This window comes from Aedes albopictus, chromosome 2 (genome assembly GCF_035046485.1).
Source record: "Aedes albopictus strain Foshan chromosome 2, AalbF5, whole genome shotgun sequence".
Taxonomy (NCBI): Eukaryota; Metazoa; Arthropoda; class Insecta; order Diptera; family Culicidae; genus Aedes; species Aedes albopictus.
In genome coordinates, this window is record NC_085137.1 from 486,449,496 (window position 1) to 486,466,023 (window position 16,528).

The following is a 16,528-nucleotide window of genomic DNA, read 5'->3' on the forward strand; positions in this document are numbered from 1 at the left end:
GTAATTGTTCAAGTTAAAAGCGCTTTAAAAGGATAAAACTAATCATGTGTTCTATTTCTCTCCCATTCCAGGTTTCCGTAACGAGTGAAACCAATCCACAAGATGGACAAATCTTCGGCTGCGGGTGCGGCCTCTGGGCCTAAGGTCTCCCAGATTGCCAACCTCTTCCAACGGAAGCCGGTAGAACTGGCACCGGAAGTATCCGCCAAAGAGGTCGTAAGTCATCCCTCCCCAACGGCAACCGTGGTACGTACGGAGTCCCACGCGGCCCGATTCAACAACGCCCGAGCACTGTTCGAGAAACTCGGCGAAGGTCGGGTAAATCGGCCACCGCCATTCAGTATTAAGATGTCACATTCCAGCAGCAAGGAGGACAATCTGTCCGAGGTCGGTTCCGAGCATGATCGATCGCCTTCGCCCAAGCGGAGGCACCATCCAATCACCAACGGAATTGGCAAGCTAGATTCCAATAGAATACTAAACCAATCGAGACTGAAAACTGAAAAACCAGAAAAACCGGAAAAGCCGGAGCGGAAGTTCAACTCGCGGGAGTTGATCGAGAAGCAGAAGAACTGGACATCACACTTTTCCAAAACGCGAACCACCAAGGGCGGCAGCGATTTCAATCGATGTGATATTATAAGGACTGTCCCGGGAACGGGAATCATACCCGGAGGAAGCAGCGTCACTCCACCGCCTCCGGTCACAACCAATGGCGATGCCTGTGTGCAACCTGCCAAAGAAACCAGCAGACCCACCCGTCCAGACCCTCCCCCGCAGCACAGGCTTCAATCCCCGAGTGAGCCTCCCCCTAGTCCCCCAAAAAGACAGACTCCTCCTCCACCGCCCCCGGAGAAGGGTCCCCGAAACATTCGTCAGAATTCATTTCCATCGCCCACCAAACTCCCGCCAGCAGTTCCTCCGCACGCGATCGACCCCAGCTCGCTAAGCCCCACAAAAATCAGCCCGGAAAAGCTCAAGTCACCACTCCGGCAAGCGGAACCTCCGCCACCAGCCATTCCATCCTCCCTACCTCCGGTGGCGCCTCTGCGCAGCAACAAATCCGTCGACGAGCCGCCGGAAAAAGGCGTCCGGAAAAAGTCCCTCGAAACCACCCTGGACGACCAGACGACGCGACAGTTCAAGTACCCGGAACTGGGTGGCCTCCGGCGGCAGTCCACCGAAAAAGACAGCGGCACCAGCGGGCTGACGTCGCCTGCCCACGCCATCAGCTCGTCGCCGAGCCCCGGGGCCAGTGCCTCGTCCGGGCCTTCTTCGCCGATTCACACCGAAGACGAAAAGCAGGAGAACGAACCCACGGAGAAAGCCGACTGCAGCAAGCTGGACGAAGACGAAGGCATTCCGGCGGAGGAAAAAAGCGGTAAGTGGACCTAATCGGTTTTCCGGTTATTATTTTGGGGAGTGATAACAGCGATACCGTACCAGCGATACGCACACCATACATTTGATTTTCAGAGATTGTTTTCAAAACGCTGGAATTTCGACCGATAAGGGGACGGTGCTTTACCAGTGTTGGGTTTATAGGTTTAGGGTTCGGAAGATCAATTTAGTTCAGGCGGTTTCACACAAACAGTTTAACATTTATAGGATGTGTTCATTTACTCAGAAAGACATTCTAATGATTCAGCCATTCTATGGTAAAAATTAATGTAAACTTCATCATAAAATTCTTCAGAAGTTTTACATAGGGAATCGCGCCACTTGGGCGGTGGTTCTATTTTCGTCTGTTCTCCGCTATAACTCAGTTAAATTTGAACCAATTGACACAATTTTTGGAATGCGGCGAGATAGGTATAGTATCTACCCGTGTACAACATTTCAAGTAAATTGGTTCAAAATTGACTGAGTTATAGTGGAAAACAGACGAATATAGAAGCCACCGCCCAAGTGGCGCGATACCCTAGATTGATTTTACTTTGATTTGCATCAGATTGGTGATTCCTCATGGAGTGCCTTCAGGGATTGTTCCAGGAGTTCCTTTATTCATTTCTCAGGGTATTTACACAAGAGTTCTTTTTGAGATTTTTCAAGAAGTTCTTTATAGGATTTCTCCGGCAGATCCGTCAGGGTTTCGTCCTGAAGTTTTCCCCTAACTGCTTCTGGGATACAAATGAGAATTTCTTCTTACATTTTCTCCAGGTGCTCCTTAAAGATTTTACAAAAGTTCCCTGGTAATACTTCTTAAAATATTCTGAGAATTTCTCCAGAATTTCAACAGAAATTTCTCCAGGAGTTTCCCGAGGATTCCCTCAGTTCACCAGGAAGTTCTCCTGGAGTTCCTTAAAAATTAGTCTAGGAGCTCTCCAGGCATTTCGCTAGCAGTTCTCAGGAATTTTTAACAGGATTTATCCGGAATTTCCTCTAGGAGTTCCCTTCAAAAGACCCCGAAAATGCCTCCATTAATTTTTTGGGAATCCCTCCATGACTTCTCCATGCGGGATTTCCCCTAGAAGCTCGCCAAGAATTCCTGCAGCATTTGTGTTGGAATCTCTCAAGGATTATCCTGGGAATTACTCCATGATTTTTCTGGAAAGTTCCCTACTGAACATCCACGAAATTTACTTCGCTAATAATGCATGTTCCTCTCCAGGATTTCCCTAGGATTTTTCCAGATTTTTTTTTATCTTCCCAAAGACGTTCCTCGAGTGTATTCGCACGAGTTCCACGAAAATTTCCCGAGAATTGTTCCAGAAGTTCCTCGGAAATTCCGCCCGGAATGGAGGAATTCCCGAGTAACATTTGGAGCAATTGTGGAGGAACTCCTGGAGAGAATTATTTCTGCATTTTCGCGGAAATTCCTCCAGATGTTCATCAAGAATTCCTCCAGTAGTTCCTCTGGAATTCTTTCAGGAGTTCCTCGGGAATTCCCCCAGTAGTTCCTCGGAAATTCCTCCATGTGTTCCTCGAAAATTCCTCCTGACGATCCTTGAGAAGTTCTTCAGAAATTCCTCGAGAATTCCTCCAGGAGTCAATCGGGAATTCTCTCAGGAGTTCCTCGGAAATTCTTCTAGACGACACTCAGGAATTCCTTCATAAGTTCTTCGAGAATATCTCCAGTAGTTCCTCGGGAATTCTTCCATCGCTTCATAGGGAATTCCTCCAAGAGATCCTCGGGAAGTTCCCCAGGAGCCCCCGGTAATTCCATCAAAAATTTGTTGAAATTCCTGCAAAAATTCTTCAGAAATTCCTCCAGCAGTTCCTCGAAATGTCCTCCAGGTACTCCGGAAATTACCTCTCTGAGTTCCTCGGGAGTTACAGAGTATTTGCTTCGGGTATTCATAGGCAACATTCAGAGGCACTCAGATAAACTCCTGGAGATAATTTTCCTAGAATCTCCTGGAAGAATTTCTGAGATAATGCTGAAGGAATTCTTGAAGAACTCCTGGAGGTATTCCCGAGAAACTCCTGAAGAACTTCTCGAAGAACTTCCAGAGGAATCCCCGAAAAATACTGTATGAAATCTTGAGGAACTCCCAGAGAAATTCCAGAGCAACTCTTGCGGGAATTCTCAAGAAACTAGTAAAGGAATTCCCTGGGAACTCATGGAGGAATTCTCGAGGAACTCCTAGAATAATTCTAGAGGAAATTTTGGAGGAATTCTGGAGGAACTCTTGGAGAGCATTCTGGAGGAACTCCTGAAGAGAATTCTTTCTGAATTTTTGCGGGAATTTCTCCTAGAGTCCCTCGGGAATTGGAATTTCTCCAGGAGTTACTCGGGAATTACTCCAGGAGTTCCTCGGTAATTTCTGTAGGAATTCCTTGGTTTTGAACGACTGTGGATTCACTTTCAGTTTATGATTAGTTTGCGATGCAGTCATCAAATGGATATAAAACGATGATTAAATTTTTATCCAACTTTTCGCTCCGTATGGAAGCTTCTTTAGAAACGAAAAAACGATACAAATTGAGTCCGTCAAGAAGCTTCCATTCGAAGCGTTCTTGAAACGATGAATTTGATGACTGAATCGCCAACTAATCATAACCTGAAAGAAATTCCATGGGAATTCATTTTGGGAGTTCTCGAGAAACTCCTGAAGGAATTCCCGAGAAACTTCAGGAGGTACTCTTGAGGAATCAATGGAGGAATTCCCGAGTAACTCCTGGAGAAATACCCAAAGAACTCCTGAAGAAATTTGTCGAGGAACTCCTGGAGGAATGTCCGAAAAAATCCTGAATGTATTCCCGAGGAACTCCTGGATGAATTCTCGAGAAACTCCTGGAGGTATCCTGCTCCTGGAAGAATTCTCGAGAAACTTCTGGAGGAATTCCTGAGAAACTCCTGAAGAAATTCTTCTCCTAGAACTCCTGGAGCAGTTTGTCGAGGAACTCCTGACGGAATTGCCGGAGTAATTGCCAATGAACTCCTGGAGAAAATGCCGAGCAATTGCCAAGAAACTCCTGGAGAAATTGCCGAGAAATTCTTAAGGAATTTCCGAGGGAATGCCCGAAGAAATCCTGAAGGAATTCCCGATGAATTAATGAAGTAATCGAGTAACATTTGGAGAAATTCCCGAGAAACTCCTAGAGAAATTTCCAAAAAACTCCTGGAGGAATTTCCGAGGAACTCCTGAAAAACTCCCAAGAACTGCTGAAATTCCCGATGAACTCCTGGAGAAATTCCCGAGGAACTTCTGGATGAAAGAAGGCGCCGGGATGAACCTGCCTACGGCAGAAAATCCCGTAATAAAAAAATCTGAGAAACTTCTAGAGGAATTCCCGAGGAACTCTTGGAAGACTTCCCATGGAACTCTTGCAAGACTCCCCAAGGAACTCCTGGAGAAATTCCCGAGAAACTCTTGAAGGAATTCTCGACGAACTCTTGGAGAGATCTTAAGCATTTTTGGTTAATTCTTCGGATCAAGCTACGGAAAATCCTGGATGAAGCTCCTATCTGAAATTCGAAAAAAGTTCTTGTGAAAATTCCTAATAAAAACCTTTTTTAGACATTTTCGAAGGTCCAGCGGAAGAATGCACTAAAGTTTTTTTCAAAAAACCTTGCAAAAAACCGCGGTATTTGAAAAAATCGCTTAAAAGAGTCAAGTCACGGTAGATGTGAAAAGGTTTCAGGAGTTCCAGAGAGGCTACTAGGGGCGTTTCAAGAGGTCACAGGGCGTTTCAGGGAGGTTACAGGGCGTTTCAGGGGTTTCAGGGGGTTCCAGGATGTTTCAGAGGTGGCATGGGGTTCGAGGGGGTTTTAGGCGGATTTTGGATGAATTTCAGGAAGTTTCAGGGGATTTTCGTCGGGTTTCAGATGCGTTACAAAGGCGTTTTCGGGGGTTTTGGAGGATTCTAAGTGCATTACATGCTGTTCGAGTTGGTTTTGGGGGATTCCGGAAGCAATTCAAGAAAATTCAGAGGATTTTCGGCGGGTTTCTGATACGTTACAGAGGTGTTACATAGCGTTACATTGGCTCATTGGCATTTTCGGGTGTTTCGGAGGGTTTTAGGGGGATATTGGAGGTATTTCAAGAAATTAAAAGGATTTTCGGCGGGTTTTGGAGGCATTTCAAGAAGCTTCGAAGGATTTTCGGCGGGTTTCAAAGAGGTTACAGAGTCGTTGCATGGGGTTTTGGCGGGTTTTAGGGGGATGATGAAGGCATTTCAAGAAGCTCCGAGGATTTTCGGCGGGTTTCGGAGGCGTTTCAAGAAGCTTCAGAGGATTTTCGGCGGGTTCCAAAGAGATCACAGAGTCGTTACATAGGCAGTTTCGGAGGGTTTCAGATGCGTTACATGTGGTCCGATGGCCATGGGGTTTTAGGGAGATTTTCATGTATACATATCAAGAAGCTTCAGAGGCGTTTTTGGGGGTCTTAGGTACGTTACAAGGGGTCCTACGGGATTTCAGGGAGTTCCGAACGGTTTTCAGCGAGTTTAAGAAGAATTATAGAGGGCGTAGGTGACGTTCTCGGGGGTTCCAGAGGGTCTTTTTTCGTTGCCCTCTGGAACCCACAATAACCCTCCGAAACTCCTGAAATGCCTATGTAACGCCGCTAACGTCTCTGAAACTAGCTGAAAAACCTCCGAAGCTTTTTGAAATGCCTCCAAAATGCCCCTGAAACCCCATGTAACGGATTTTAAACGCTCCGAAACCCCCGAAAACGTGTATGTGACTCCTCTTGACCATCTCGGAAATTCTTCCGAAAATTCTCTGAAGCTACTTCTATCTCCAAAATCCCCGTAAAACACCTTTGAACCGCATGCAACGTACTTATAACCCTCTGAAACCTACAAAAACTCCTCTGTAATGTCTCTGAAACCCGCCAAAAATCATCTGAATCTTCTTGAAATGCCTTCAAAATCCTCCTAAACCCCCTCTAAAACCCAATGTTACATACTTAAAACCCTCCGAAACCCCGAAAACGCATATGTACCGCCTCTTTGACGTCTCGGAAACCCGCCGAAAAGAATTGTCTCCGAAATCTCCCTGAAACACCCTCCAACCGCATGTAACACACTTATTACCTTCCGAAACCCCGGAAAATCACTCTGTAATGTCTCTGAAACCCGCCGAAAATCTTCTGAAACATCCTTAAATACCTCCAAAACCCCCCCTAAATCCCTCTCGAACTCAATGTACAATGTAACGCCCCGAAACATCCTGGAACCCCCTGAAACCCCTTAAAACGCCTTAAAATCTCCCTGAAACGCCATGTAACCCTTTAAAACGCCTCTAGCTAGAAGCTCCCCTGTGGTATCCTGGATCCCCCTGATACCTCTGAAACCTTTTCAAATTTAACGTGACTTTACTTATTTTACGAAATGTTTTCAAATAACGCGTTTTTTGCGACGTTCTTTGAAATTACGCGTTGAGTCATGCGACTCCACCAGATGCCGTCCTCCAGTTTAGGCGCTGTTACATTCGAAGACTCTAAAGCCGTTCCGCTTACCCTCTCTGAAATTCCACGATTCATGGTCGTCTAAAACGACCGGAAGACAGAGTACTGTACAACGAGAGTTTTGTCTTCGTTGGCAGCCTACGGGACTTCAGATGGTTTCGCACACCGAAATTACCACGGCCGGACTGACGAAGACTATCAGCAATAATGCACTTGTTCTTTGTGGTGTTAAGTCCAACTCTCATTCTTCTTCTTCTTCTTCTTCTTCTTCTTCTTCTTCTTCTTCTTCTTTATGGCTCGACGTCCCCACTAGGACTAGGCCTGCCTCGCTTCAACTTAATGTTCTTTGAGCACATCCACAGTTATTAATTGAAGGGCTTTTTTGCCTGCCATTGCATGAATTTGTATATTGTGAGGCAAGCACAATGATACACTATACCCAGGGAGTCGAGAAAATTTTCCTGACCGGAACGGGAATCGAACCCGCCGTCTCCGGATTGGCGAGAGCCTTAACCACTAGGCTAACTGGAGACCCGGTGTCCCCCTTTTTAAATTAAAGGAACGCCTTTTCCACGGCCCAACGGTCGATCTCAATGATGACGATCCGCGAAGCCCTGGAGCATATTTATCCGACCACGTGACAGCACTGGTTTCGCTCCTTTGCACACCAGCTCTCCTTATCGCTCCTTCCAGTGCTATGTTGAACAGTATGTTCGAAAGGGAATCACACTGTTTCAGTCCGTCTAAGGCAGTGATCCTCAGGCGCATTTTTCAACTGCTTGTATTGCAACGTCTGGATCGGTCTGTGAATCATTCAACACGTTATTCTTGATTATTTCGGGAGCAGAACAACTTTCGTAAGAAACATTGATAGGAATTCTGCGGCAACGTAGAGAACTGGACATCATGTGCGGCCCGCGGGCCGCACTTTGGTGACCACGGGTCTAAGGTTACGAAAGATTAAGAAATTTCATCCGCAACCCATAGACTTGTTTAGGATTGGTCAAGCGTCGCACGAATCAGTCTAATCAGCATCGCGTGAAAAGCCATGTTTGATCGTAATCTGTCATACCTCGTTTCTCTTCACTGAATAGTAGTATACCTTGAAATCAGTAAATGGATGGTGGGTCTGCAAGTTGTACTCCCAGAGCTTATCGAGAATCTACCGCAGGATGAACATCTGATTCGTCGTTGATCAGTCCTTAAGAAATCCCGCTTTTTGAATAGAATTCCAATCCATACTTTTACGTTGATTTCTTCTGTAATTCGCGCATTCCAGTCGATGCCCTTTCTTGTATAGATAGTAAACACCGTTCAACAATTCCTCGAAGTGCTCTCTCCTCCTGGTAGCCACCATTGTTTTGTGGGTCAACAAGTTTCCATCACAGTTGCTGCACATGTCGGGAGAAGGCGCTGTTTTTCTCCGCATGCCATTGACAGTTTCGTAAAACCTCCGCATATCATTCTGTTCCATACCGCTTCCTGCTCTGCCGGGTCGCCGACACCAACATCAGGTCATATCTGGATGCTTTTATACGCTCCCGTAAATACTGGCCTGGTCACAAATAAGAAGATGCATCTCAATAAGTAAAAAATCGTCCAAGAAGGGGGAAGCGATTATCGAATGAATCGATTTTCCTAGAAAGGTATATCGCACCAATAATTAATAGCTTCTCTCGTCCCGGTGTCAAACTGTAAATAAATCACAAAACGGAGGGGACATGCTGTGTGTTTGCGTTGTTCATACCATAGGCTCACTGGCTGCTCGCTTGCGTGGTTGTTGTGGGTGGGTGCTGGCTGCTGATTGACCCGCTGCCGCTCTCGATCGGTAGCTGTTAGTAGTATGTTGCTTTGTTGAAAGCGTGTGTAGGTGTTCGACGGTTAGTTGTCGAGAGAGTCATGAGAAAAATTGAACAAAGTCCCGAAGTGTGTCCATGTCCACTGGAGTGACATGTAAATTATTAGATTAGGACTAGGGGATACGTCGGCATAGGGTTACGAACTATACCTACTCGCGTACTTAAGTGTTGCAGGGATCAATTACAATAATCGAGGCGAATAGAAATGTTGGGTGCAATTTGCTCGTTTAATTGATTGGTGTTTGTCGTGGGCGAGGGTGTTAATTGTTAAGCACATACGGCAGCTGGGGTTTTCCTGCACACGGTTCCTTAGCAATGCTTAGCAGATGAATGACATCTGCGCAAACATTGTCTGAATATGTAGTCTAGGACGTAGATACTAGACTGTCAGTGTAGTCAGGCTTGACAGAAACTCCCTCGCGAGAAAATGAGGAAGCGATTTTGGCGATTTTCTGAGGAGTGAAAATAAAACTCAGAAATCACAACGCACATCCTCAACAGCACCGAGCGCGAGCTGGCCGCGCAGCGAGGAGTTCGTCCAACACTCAAAATTTCTTGTTGTGTTTCTCACGTCCACTCACACTCAAAAAGCTCTCGCGAGTTCCACTCCCATACAAAGAAAGACTCTCGAGGCGAAAATCGCACTCAAAAACCCGAAATAATCATCGGCTCTTTTTTCGTTCCCCTCTTCCTCGCTCAGTTTTTATTGCCTCTCTGTTTGGGGTTCGTTCGCTCCCTCGCGACGAGGCAAAAGCAAAACACCGCTCTAGAGCATGTTGCCAAACTCTTTTGATTTCGAGGAGGATTATCAAGCCTGAGTGTAGTACAGATGGTCAAGGTACGTACGTCTTCTAGGATAATCAATTGACAAATGATCTTTCCTAGACCGTACGTTTTGAAACAATACTTGGTTCAACTTCTTGAACCTTATAGACGGGTACTGAAATTGTAAAATTTTGTATTGGCTGAGTCACATCAGGTTTATATTGTTAATGGAGAATTAGGATTACTACATTTACAGTTGTTCCAGTCACCATACTATCATTGTCATTCCAAAAATAAATTCTTTTGAAATGACTTCCTACTGTATGTATGCATTATTTATCTTATTAAAGCAGTTTGTATGTGCTTAAGCATCTGTTACACTATAGGCTGTCTGGACCAGCAGCGATATTGGCTTCCCACTGACGTAAAATGAGTTCAAATGACAGGAAACTTTCGTTCAATAATTTCCATCCAAAAGCTGCTAATGCCAATTAGCAAATGTACGTTGTATGACGTCAATCGCAGCAATAATGGTCACCAAATTTTCAGGTCGTAAATTTTCTACCCAAAAACCCAAGGATCGGAAGCGCAAAATCGTTAGGTTAATTGATGATTTCAATCCTGCCAAGTTTTCCCATTTGCAATCAGTGATTGAACTTTTCTTTTTCCTCGGAAATGGAATTTCCGAGCAACATCGGCAACGAAGTCCGTTCAACGAATTGAACTGTTTGTCCTCCTTTTACGGGGAGCATCTGCTGCTGCGCTCTCTGCAGCAATAGATATTTGGATTATCCTGAGCTATTGGTGTGTATATCGGTTGCTCACTGGTAGCGAAGTTGCGCTAGTTTGAACCATGGACTATTCAGTGCCACCGACGACTATGAGCCAATCATAAATCTTTGCCAGATTTGCTTGTTGCCGAAGTTTCTCTGTTCTATTGGATGTTTTTGTTGGCTTCGGCGTTGGGCAAGTGGTGTCATATTGTAAATGCAGATATTGATGTCCATTTAACATTCTGTTTGAATGGGGAAGTTTTTTTTTTGTTATCTATTTCCCATTAGCCCGGGTGTCAAAAGTTCTAAGATAGAAACAGATTGCTAATTTATGTAGTTTGTAACATTCTAAAATATTAGACATCACTCGAGATTCTCTTATTACAATTTACATATGTATTAGCGTGGTTCAAAAAATCGTTTTTGCTCCACACCGCTTATTCGATTCCTAACCAGATTATATGCCTTCTCCCAAAATTTGAGTTCATTTGGTTGAAAATTGAGACTGCACAAGCCCATCAAAGTTTGTATGGGAATTACTATGGGAAAATGATGTTTTTCATTCAATCGACCGTAGCATTTCCCCAAGTACCCTAGTGGGTTAGTCGAACCTTGGTAATCCTAGGCTACTCTATCAGCTACAACTTTGCCGAAGACCGCATTCAAATCGGACGCCTCATTAATTAGTTATCGATTTGTATCCAACTGGGCAAACTTTAATTAGGATTAGTTTAACCATCATGAGTAAAGATTTCGATTCTGGATAAAAATCGGTAACTAATTAATGAGGCGTCCGATTTGAATGCGGTCTTCTGCAAAGTTGTAGCTGATAGAGTAGCCTAGGATTACCAAGGGTCAACTAACCCACTAGGGCACTAAGGAAAATGTTACGGTGGATTGAATGAAAAACATCGTTTTCCCATAGTAATCCCCATACAAACTTTGAAGGGCTTGTGCAGTCTCAATTTTCAACCAAATGAGCTCAATTTTTGGGAGGAGGCATATAATCTGGTTAGGAATCGAATAAGCGGTGTGGAGCAAAAACGATTTTTTTAACCACGCTAATATGTATGTACATATTTCTTATTTTACGTTTGCTAACATTTTAAAAGTTTATGTACAGAGAAGCAGACGTAACACTTAGAACAAATTTCATTTGAAAACATCGTCACGAAAGTGTAACCGCCCAATGCTAAATCTACTGTGTTTGGCCGGGCCATCAATAGGTGGCGGTAGTGAGCAAACGTCAAACAGGAGTAAAAACGATGCCAGAATGGTCAATCGACCTACTACCACAAATTTGAATCGACCGTGAAAACAGAGATCGATGGGAAGCGGGTGGAGTGTGACGTCTGTTTCTCTGTGGTTTATGGTTGAAGAGAAAGTTTATCTTATAGAACTAACAGTTATTTGAATGCAAGAACTTCCCTCCTCTGTGTGCTTTTGTTTATGGAGTACAAGTCTATAACAACATTCTGCTCTTTGCATCTTGTTTAAAAGACTGCTACTACTTTTCAACAATTAGACGGTTGGTGTCAATTTTAACGTAATCGTGAGACAAACGCCACGACATACATTCCTCCGGTATAACGTGACAAACTCGTGTGATCTAATCACAACAGCGAGAAACATCCACAGCCTCTCGTCCAAGTAATCCGCTCGTTTCCTGCGACGTGTTCACATAATTCGTTATTTACATCAGTGTCAAAATGTGGTCGTTGAAACTGCCGGAGTTATATTCCCTCGCTGTAGTCGTCCTCCTGGGATATCTTATCTACTACACAACCACAGTCGTCAAGCGCCCATTTCTGGTCACTTCCAACGGACCGTTTCGAAGGTATCTTCGCAAGCATGTACCCATGACCCGTTGCCGGTATTGGCCATGCTGGTGGTGTATCGAAGGCCGAGCGCAGACGCTACTGGCAAGAATCGTTCGTTCCTGGATGACTACCGCTGTATGCTATCGAAGAGAGCTGCTTACGCTGTCCGATGGCGGTCAAGTTGCGCTGGATTGGTTAGACCAGGGCCGGACGCAGGAATCGCCGGTGGTTGTTATTCTTCCGGGACTGCTGGGTGATTCCCAGTCCGAGTATGTGAAACATCTGGCGAGGAGTACCGTGAGTATGGGAGCTAAGGCGGTCGTGTTTAACTATAGAGGACTAGCGGGCGTTCAATTGAGAACCCCGCGTCTGTATTGTGCGTGCAGCGTGGACGACTTATCCGAAGTTCTAAACCACGTTCGATCACTGAACCCTAAGGCGAAGATCGCAACTGTTGGTGTTTCTATGGGCGGATTGATCGTGGGAAACTACTTGGTTCATCGGACGGAGGAATCAAAGGAAGCGCTAACAGCAGCGTTCACGATTTCGCTTCCGTGGAACATGTTCAAAGGGTCTGAGAGTATCGATCGGCCGATCATGAACAGGTTGCTGGGCCGCCACTTAACCAGAAGTTTATGTCGACTTGTCAGCAAGCATGAAGTTCTGTGGGATGAGAAACACACCTGGAACATGAAAAATGTTATGGCCAGTCGATCCATCCGTGACTTCGACGCAAACTTTACCTGCAAGAACTTCGGATTCAAGGACTTGGAACACTACTACTCTCACGCCACGTTGCACGACAAACTGGATCGAGTGCAGGTTCCACTGGTGTGTCTCAACGCTGCCGACGACCCATTTCAACCGATGGATGCCGTTCCGGTAGTGGCAGCCAGCAAATCATCCCACGTAGCTATCTTTGTCACGGTTCGCGGAGGTCACATAGGCTTTCTCGAGGGAGCTTGGCCGTTCAGTCGGGAACCCTTTATGTGTCGGCTGTTTCGTCAATTCCTAACAGAGGTCCTGTATGACGTTAATGGAGATTTCAGTAGCACCACACAGCTTATGTTAAAACATCATCAAATGTTAAACTTAAGGAAATAAATATCAGAAAATGTTATAATACTTGCGCCTGTTTGTGTTTTCTTGTGGTAACAATGGATTTTGCTAAAACTTTCACAATTTCTCGAAAAACTCTTCTAGTTTAGGAATTCGGGAAGAGGGGTACCTGGTCCACATGGTTCCGGAGTGTTGAAGATCAAGTAGGCATTGGTGATCCCGACATAGTTTGACACATAGTTTTTCATTTCACTTCTTGTTAAACCTCCAACCAAGTTAGATCAAATAAAGATTTGTTCCTTACGTATACCGAGATTCCCAATAGGTTATGGGCTCGACCAGTAAAGACGCAGCGGTTAACGGAATCCCGCAGTTCCGGGGAGGACCTGGGTTTCATAACTGGAGTTTCCGTGTGTGCGCTTACCTGGAAGCAATGGGAGTAGACCATACGTTGACGGAGGACCCTCCCGCGCAAGATGCTTTGAAGGCCAAATTTGCAGAGGCGGAAAAGAAGGCAAAATCCTTGCTGATCGGATTCCTCGCTGATGAGTGTCTCGAAGTTATACGGGAGAAGAAGTCGACCAAGGCTATGTGGACAAGCCTGCAAAACACGTTTGCGAAGAAGTCCTTGGGAACGCAGAACCTGGTGCGGAAGCAGTTGAGCCGTTTGAAGATGAAGGAAGGTTCGTCGATGCGTGAACACCTGGTGGCATTTGAAGACTTGATCCGCCAACTACGTGTTGCTGGTGCCAAGCTGTCGGATGCGGATATGGTGGTAACACTGTTCGGAATGCTTCCAGATTCATACGACCCTCTCATCACGGCGCTTGAAAATCTGGGGGACGATGAAATAACGCTGGACCACGTGAAGCAGCGGCTGCTTGCGGAGGAGATGAAGCAACAAGAACGGCATCATGATCCATTTGAAGAGGTACCCACGGCGTTTTCTGGAGAAAAAGCGAAGCTCAAGCAAACGAAATTCGGTGGCCGGTGCCACAGGTGTGGAAAGAAAGGCCACATGAAAAAGGATTGCGAAGAAGTCAGTTCGGAATCAGCAGCGGTAAACAGGAAGGCGGTAAGTTTCATGATGGATCGGCACGGTGGTCAACGGAACGGCTCCAGCAAATTGACGTTCAGACTGGATTCCGGCGCGAGTGACCATGTAGTGAACGATTTGAAGGCATTTTCATCGGCAAGGCAACTGAGAGCTCCGATCATTTTCGACATTGCGAAGGAAGGACAGACTCTCGAAGCGGAAGCGGTTGGCGTTATTGATGGTCAGAGTAATAGAGGAGTACCACTCAACGTCAACCAGGTGCTCTACGTTCCAGAGCTGCGGGAGAACTTGTTGTCGGTTAAGCGTTTGACGAAGGCTGGCGTTACCGTAATATTTGAGGGAAGCGTTGCTGTGTTGAAGAAAGGCGATATTGTGATTGCGACGGCATTGCTGAGAGGAAATCTCTATGAATTGGACATCAAGATATCAAATACTAAGCACTGCGAGGATCAGACAAGCGAGCCAGAGGGGGAAAATGATGTCCCGCATGATGGAGATGAAGCTGAGAAGATTGAAGGCTGCATGGTTGATTGTCCGGATAAATTGAAGCCCTCTTCCCGGCTTCCGGTGATGCAGTGTGATAGGCGTGTGCAGCGATATCAAGATTGGCAAAGCGAAGGAACCGGTGACAAAACCAAGAAAGGCATACGACGTGTTCAACAATCGAGCAGTGGTTTCCTCAAGATAAGGGCTAATACGCAGCTGCTTGAATCTTGGAGGACTAATGCGAACTCGACCGTGAAACTGCGTGGTGTATGCAACCAGAGAGGAGCCTATGACCTGTCCAAAGGTGTCGGATCAAGAGGGGGTGTTGAAGATCAAGTAGGCATTGGTGATCCCGACATAGTTTGACACATAGTTTTTCATTTCACTTCTTGTTAAACCTCCAACCAAGTTAGATCAAATAAAGATTTGTTCCTTACGTATACCGAGATTCCCAATACGGAGTTATTCCGGCTAGTCTTTCTTCGGCAAATTTGTTCAGCAGGTTAAGAACTACACAGCGTAACAAAAATTAACTTTTTGTCTGTCTCATGAGCAAACTTATGTGTCTCCGAAGGATTTTGGGCCGCTGAATCCGAATCCGGGCTCAGATTTGCTCTAACACGTCACAATTTTGAGCTATACCTCAATTTATGTGCGAAATGTGCGATTTTGGGCTTTTTTGACTGCAAGCCATTAAGCAAGGAAATATTTTTTTTAAGCAATCAAAAGGTTAATTGGTCAATTAACATCTAAATCAACGACTCATGCAAAATATTTCGTTTTACCAAATCGAATTTGATAGTTTTGAGCGATTTATGATAAGTACGATATTTCCCATACAAGTCACCCTCTAAAAGTTGCATGCAAGTTTTCATACTAACATAAAATGCTTAAATCTATCAAATTTGATTAGGTAAAACGAAATATTTTGCATGAGTCGTTAATTTAGATGTTAATTGACCAATTAACCTTTTGATTGCTTAAAAAAAATATTTCCTTGCTTAAGGCTTGCAGTCAAAAAAGCCGAAAATCGCATATTTTGCCCTATAAATTGAGGTATAGCTCAAAATTGTGACGTGTTAGAGCAAATCTGAGCCCGGATTCGGATTCAGCGGCCCAAAATCCTTCGGAGACACATAAGTTTGCTCTTGAGACAAAAAAATGTTGCGCTGTGCTATCTGATAATTAAGTCCTTGGTTTGTGTTTTATCCGCTAAATGATGCCTTTTGTCAAAAAAGTTCAAACACGTATATCTCGAAACTATTGAGCTGGAAGTGTGCCGTTTTAGATAAAGTTGTAAGAACTATCTGACAGTGGGACCTGGGTTTGGGACTCATCCGCTTGGCGGCACCAATATCAATAATAGGCAAACCCTTGTTTCTCGGAATCCTGATGAGATAGAATGATGCTGCCTTGGGCAAAAGTTGTTCGGCAAGCTAAGAACTATCTGACAACGGCATCTTTTGTTCGATGTTCGTCCACTAGGCGGCGCCGGTGTACAAAATGTTCAAACATTTTTATTTCAGAATCCCGAATTTTGATTGATTTATCTTTATTTGAGAGACTTTCAGCCCTTGGCTGGTTCGTCTCTCCAGAATCCCGAAGATATTGTTCGTGATTATCTGATAGGTAGGGGTTTGTCGCAACAATTCTAACACCAATATATCGAAACTCTAATGAGTTAGAGGTGTCCAGCGGTAAAGTTTTTATGTTAGCTAAGAACTGTATATGGCCTTTGGTTTGGTTGGTTGATTTTGATAACAATCCAGTTAAAAGTTTAAATTCACTACTTTTACCCTATTCCACCCTTGATTCCACCTTTTCAAACAATATCGTATTAGACTGCTACATG

At 44.9% G+C, this 16,528-nt stretch overlaps 1 protein-coding gene across 8 annotated transcripts in view; it reads left to right on the forward strand.

The window, feature by feature from the left end:
• LOC109623115 (neurabin-1) overlaps window positions 1-16,528 on the forward strand; it is a 196,661-nt gene that overhangs the window by 89,853 nt on the left and 90,280 nt on the right. For all 8 annotated transcript variants that reach the window (XM_062854168.1, XM_062854171.1, XM_062854167.1 and 5 more), the window contains exon 2: window positions 72-1,381. In XM_062854168.1, coding sequence (XP_062710152.1) covers window positions 103-1,381 — 1,279 coding nt within the window. In that variant the 5' untranslated portion in view covers window positions 72-102. The remainder of the gene's footprint in view (window positions 1-71; window positions 1,382-16,528) is intronic.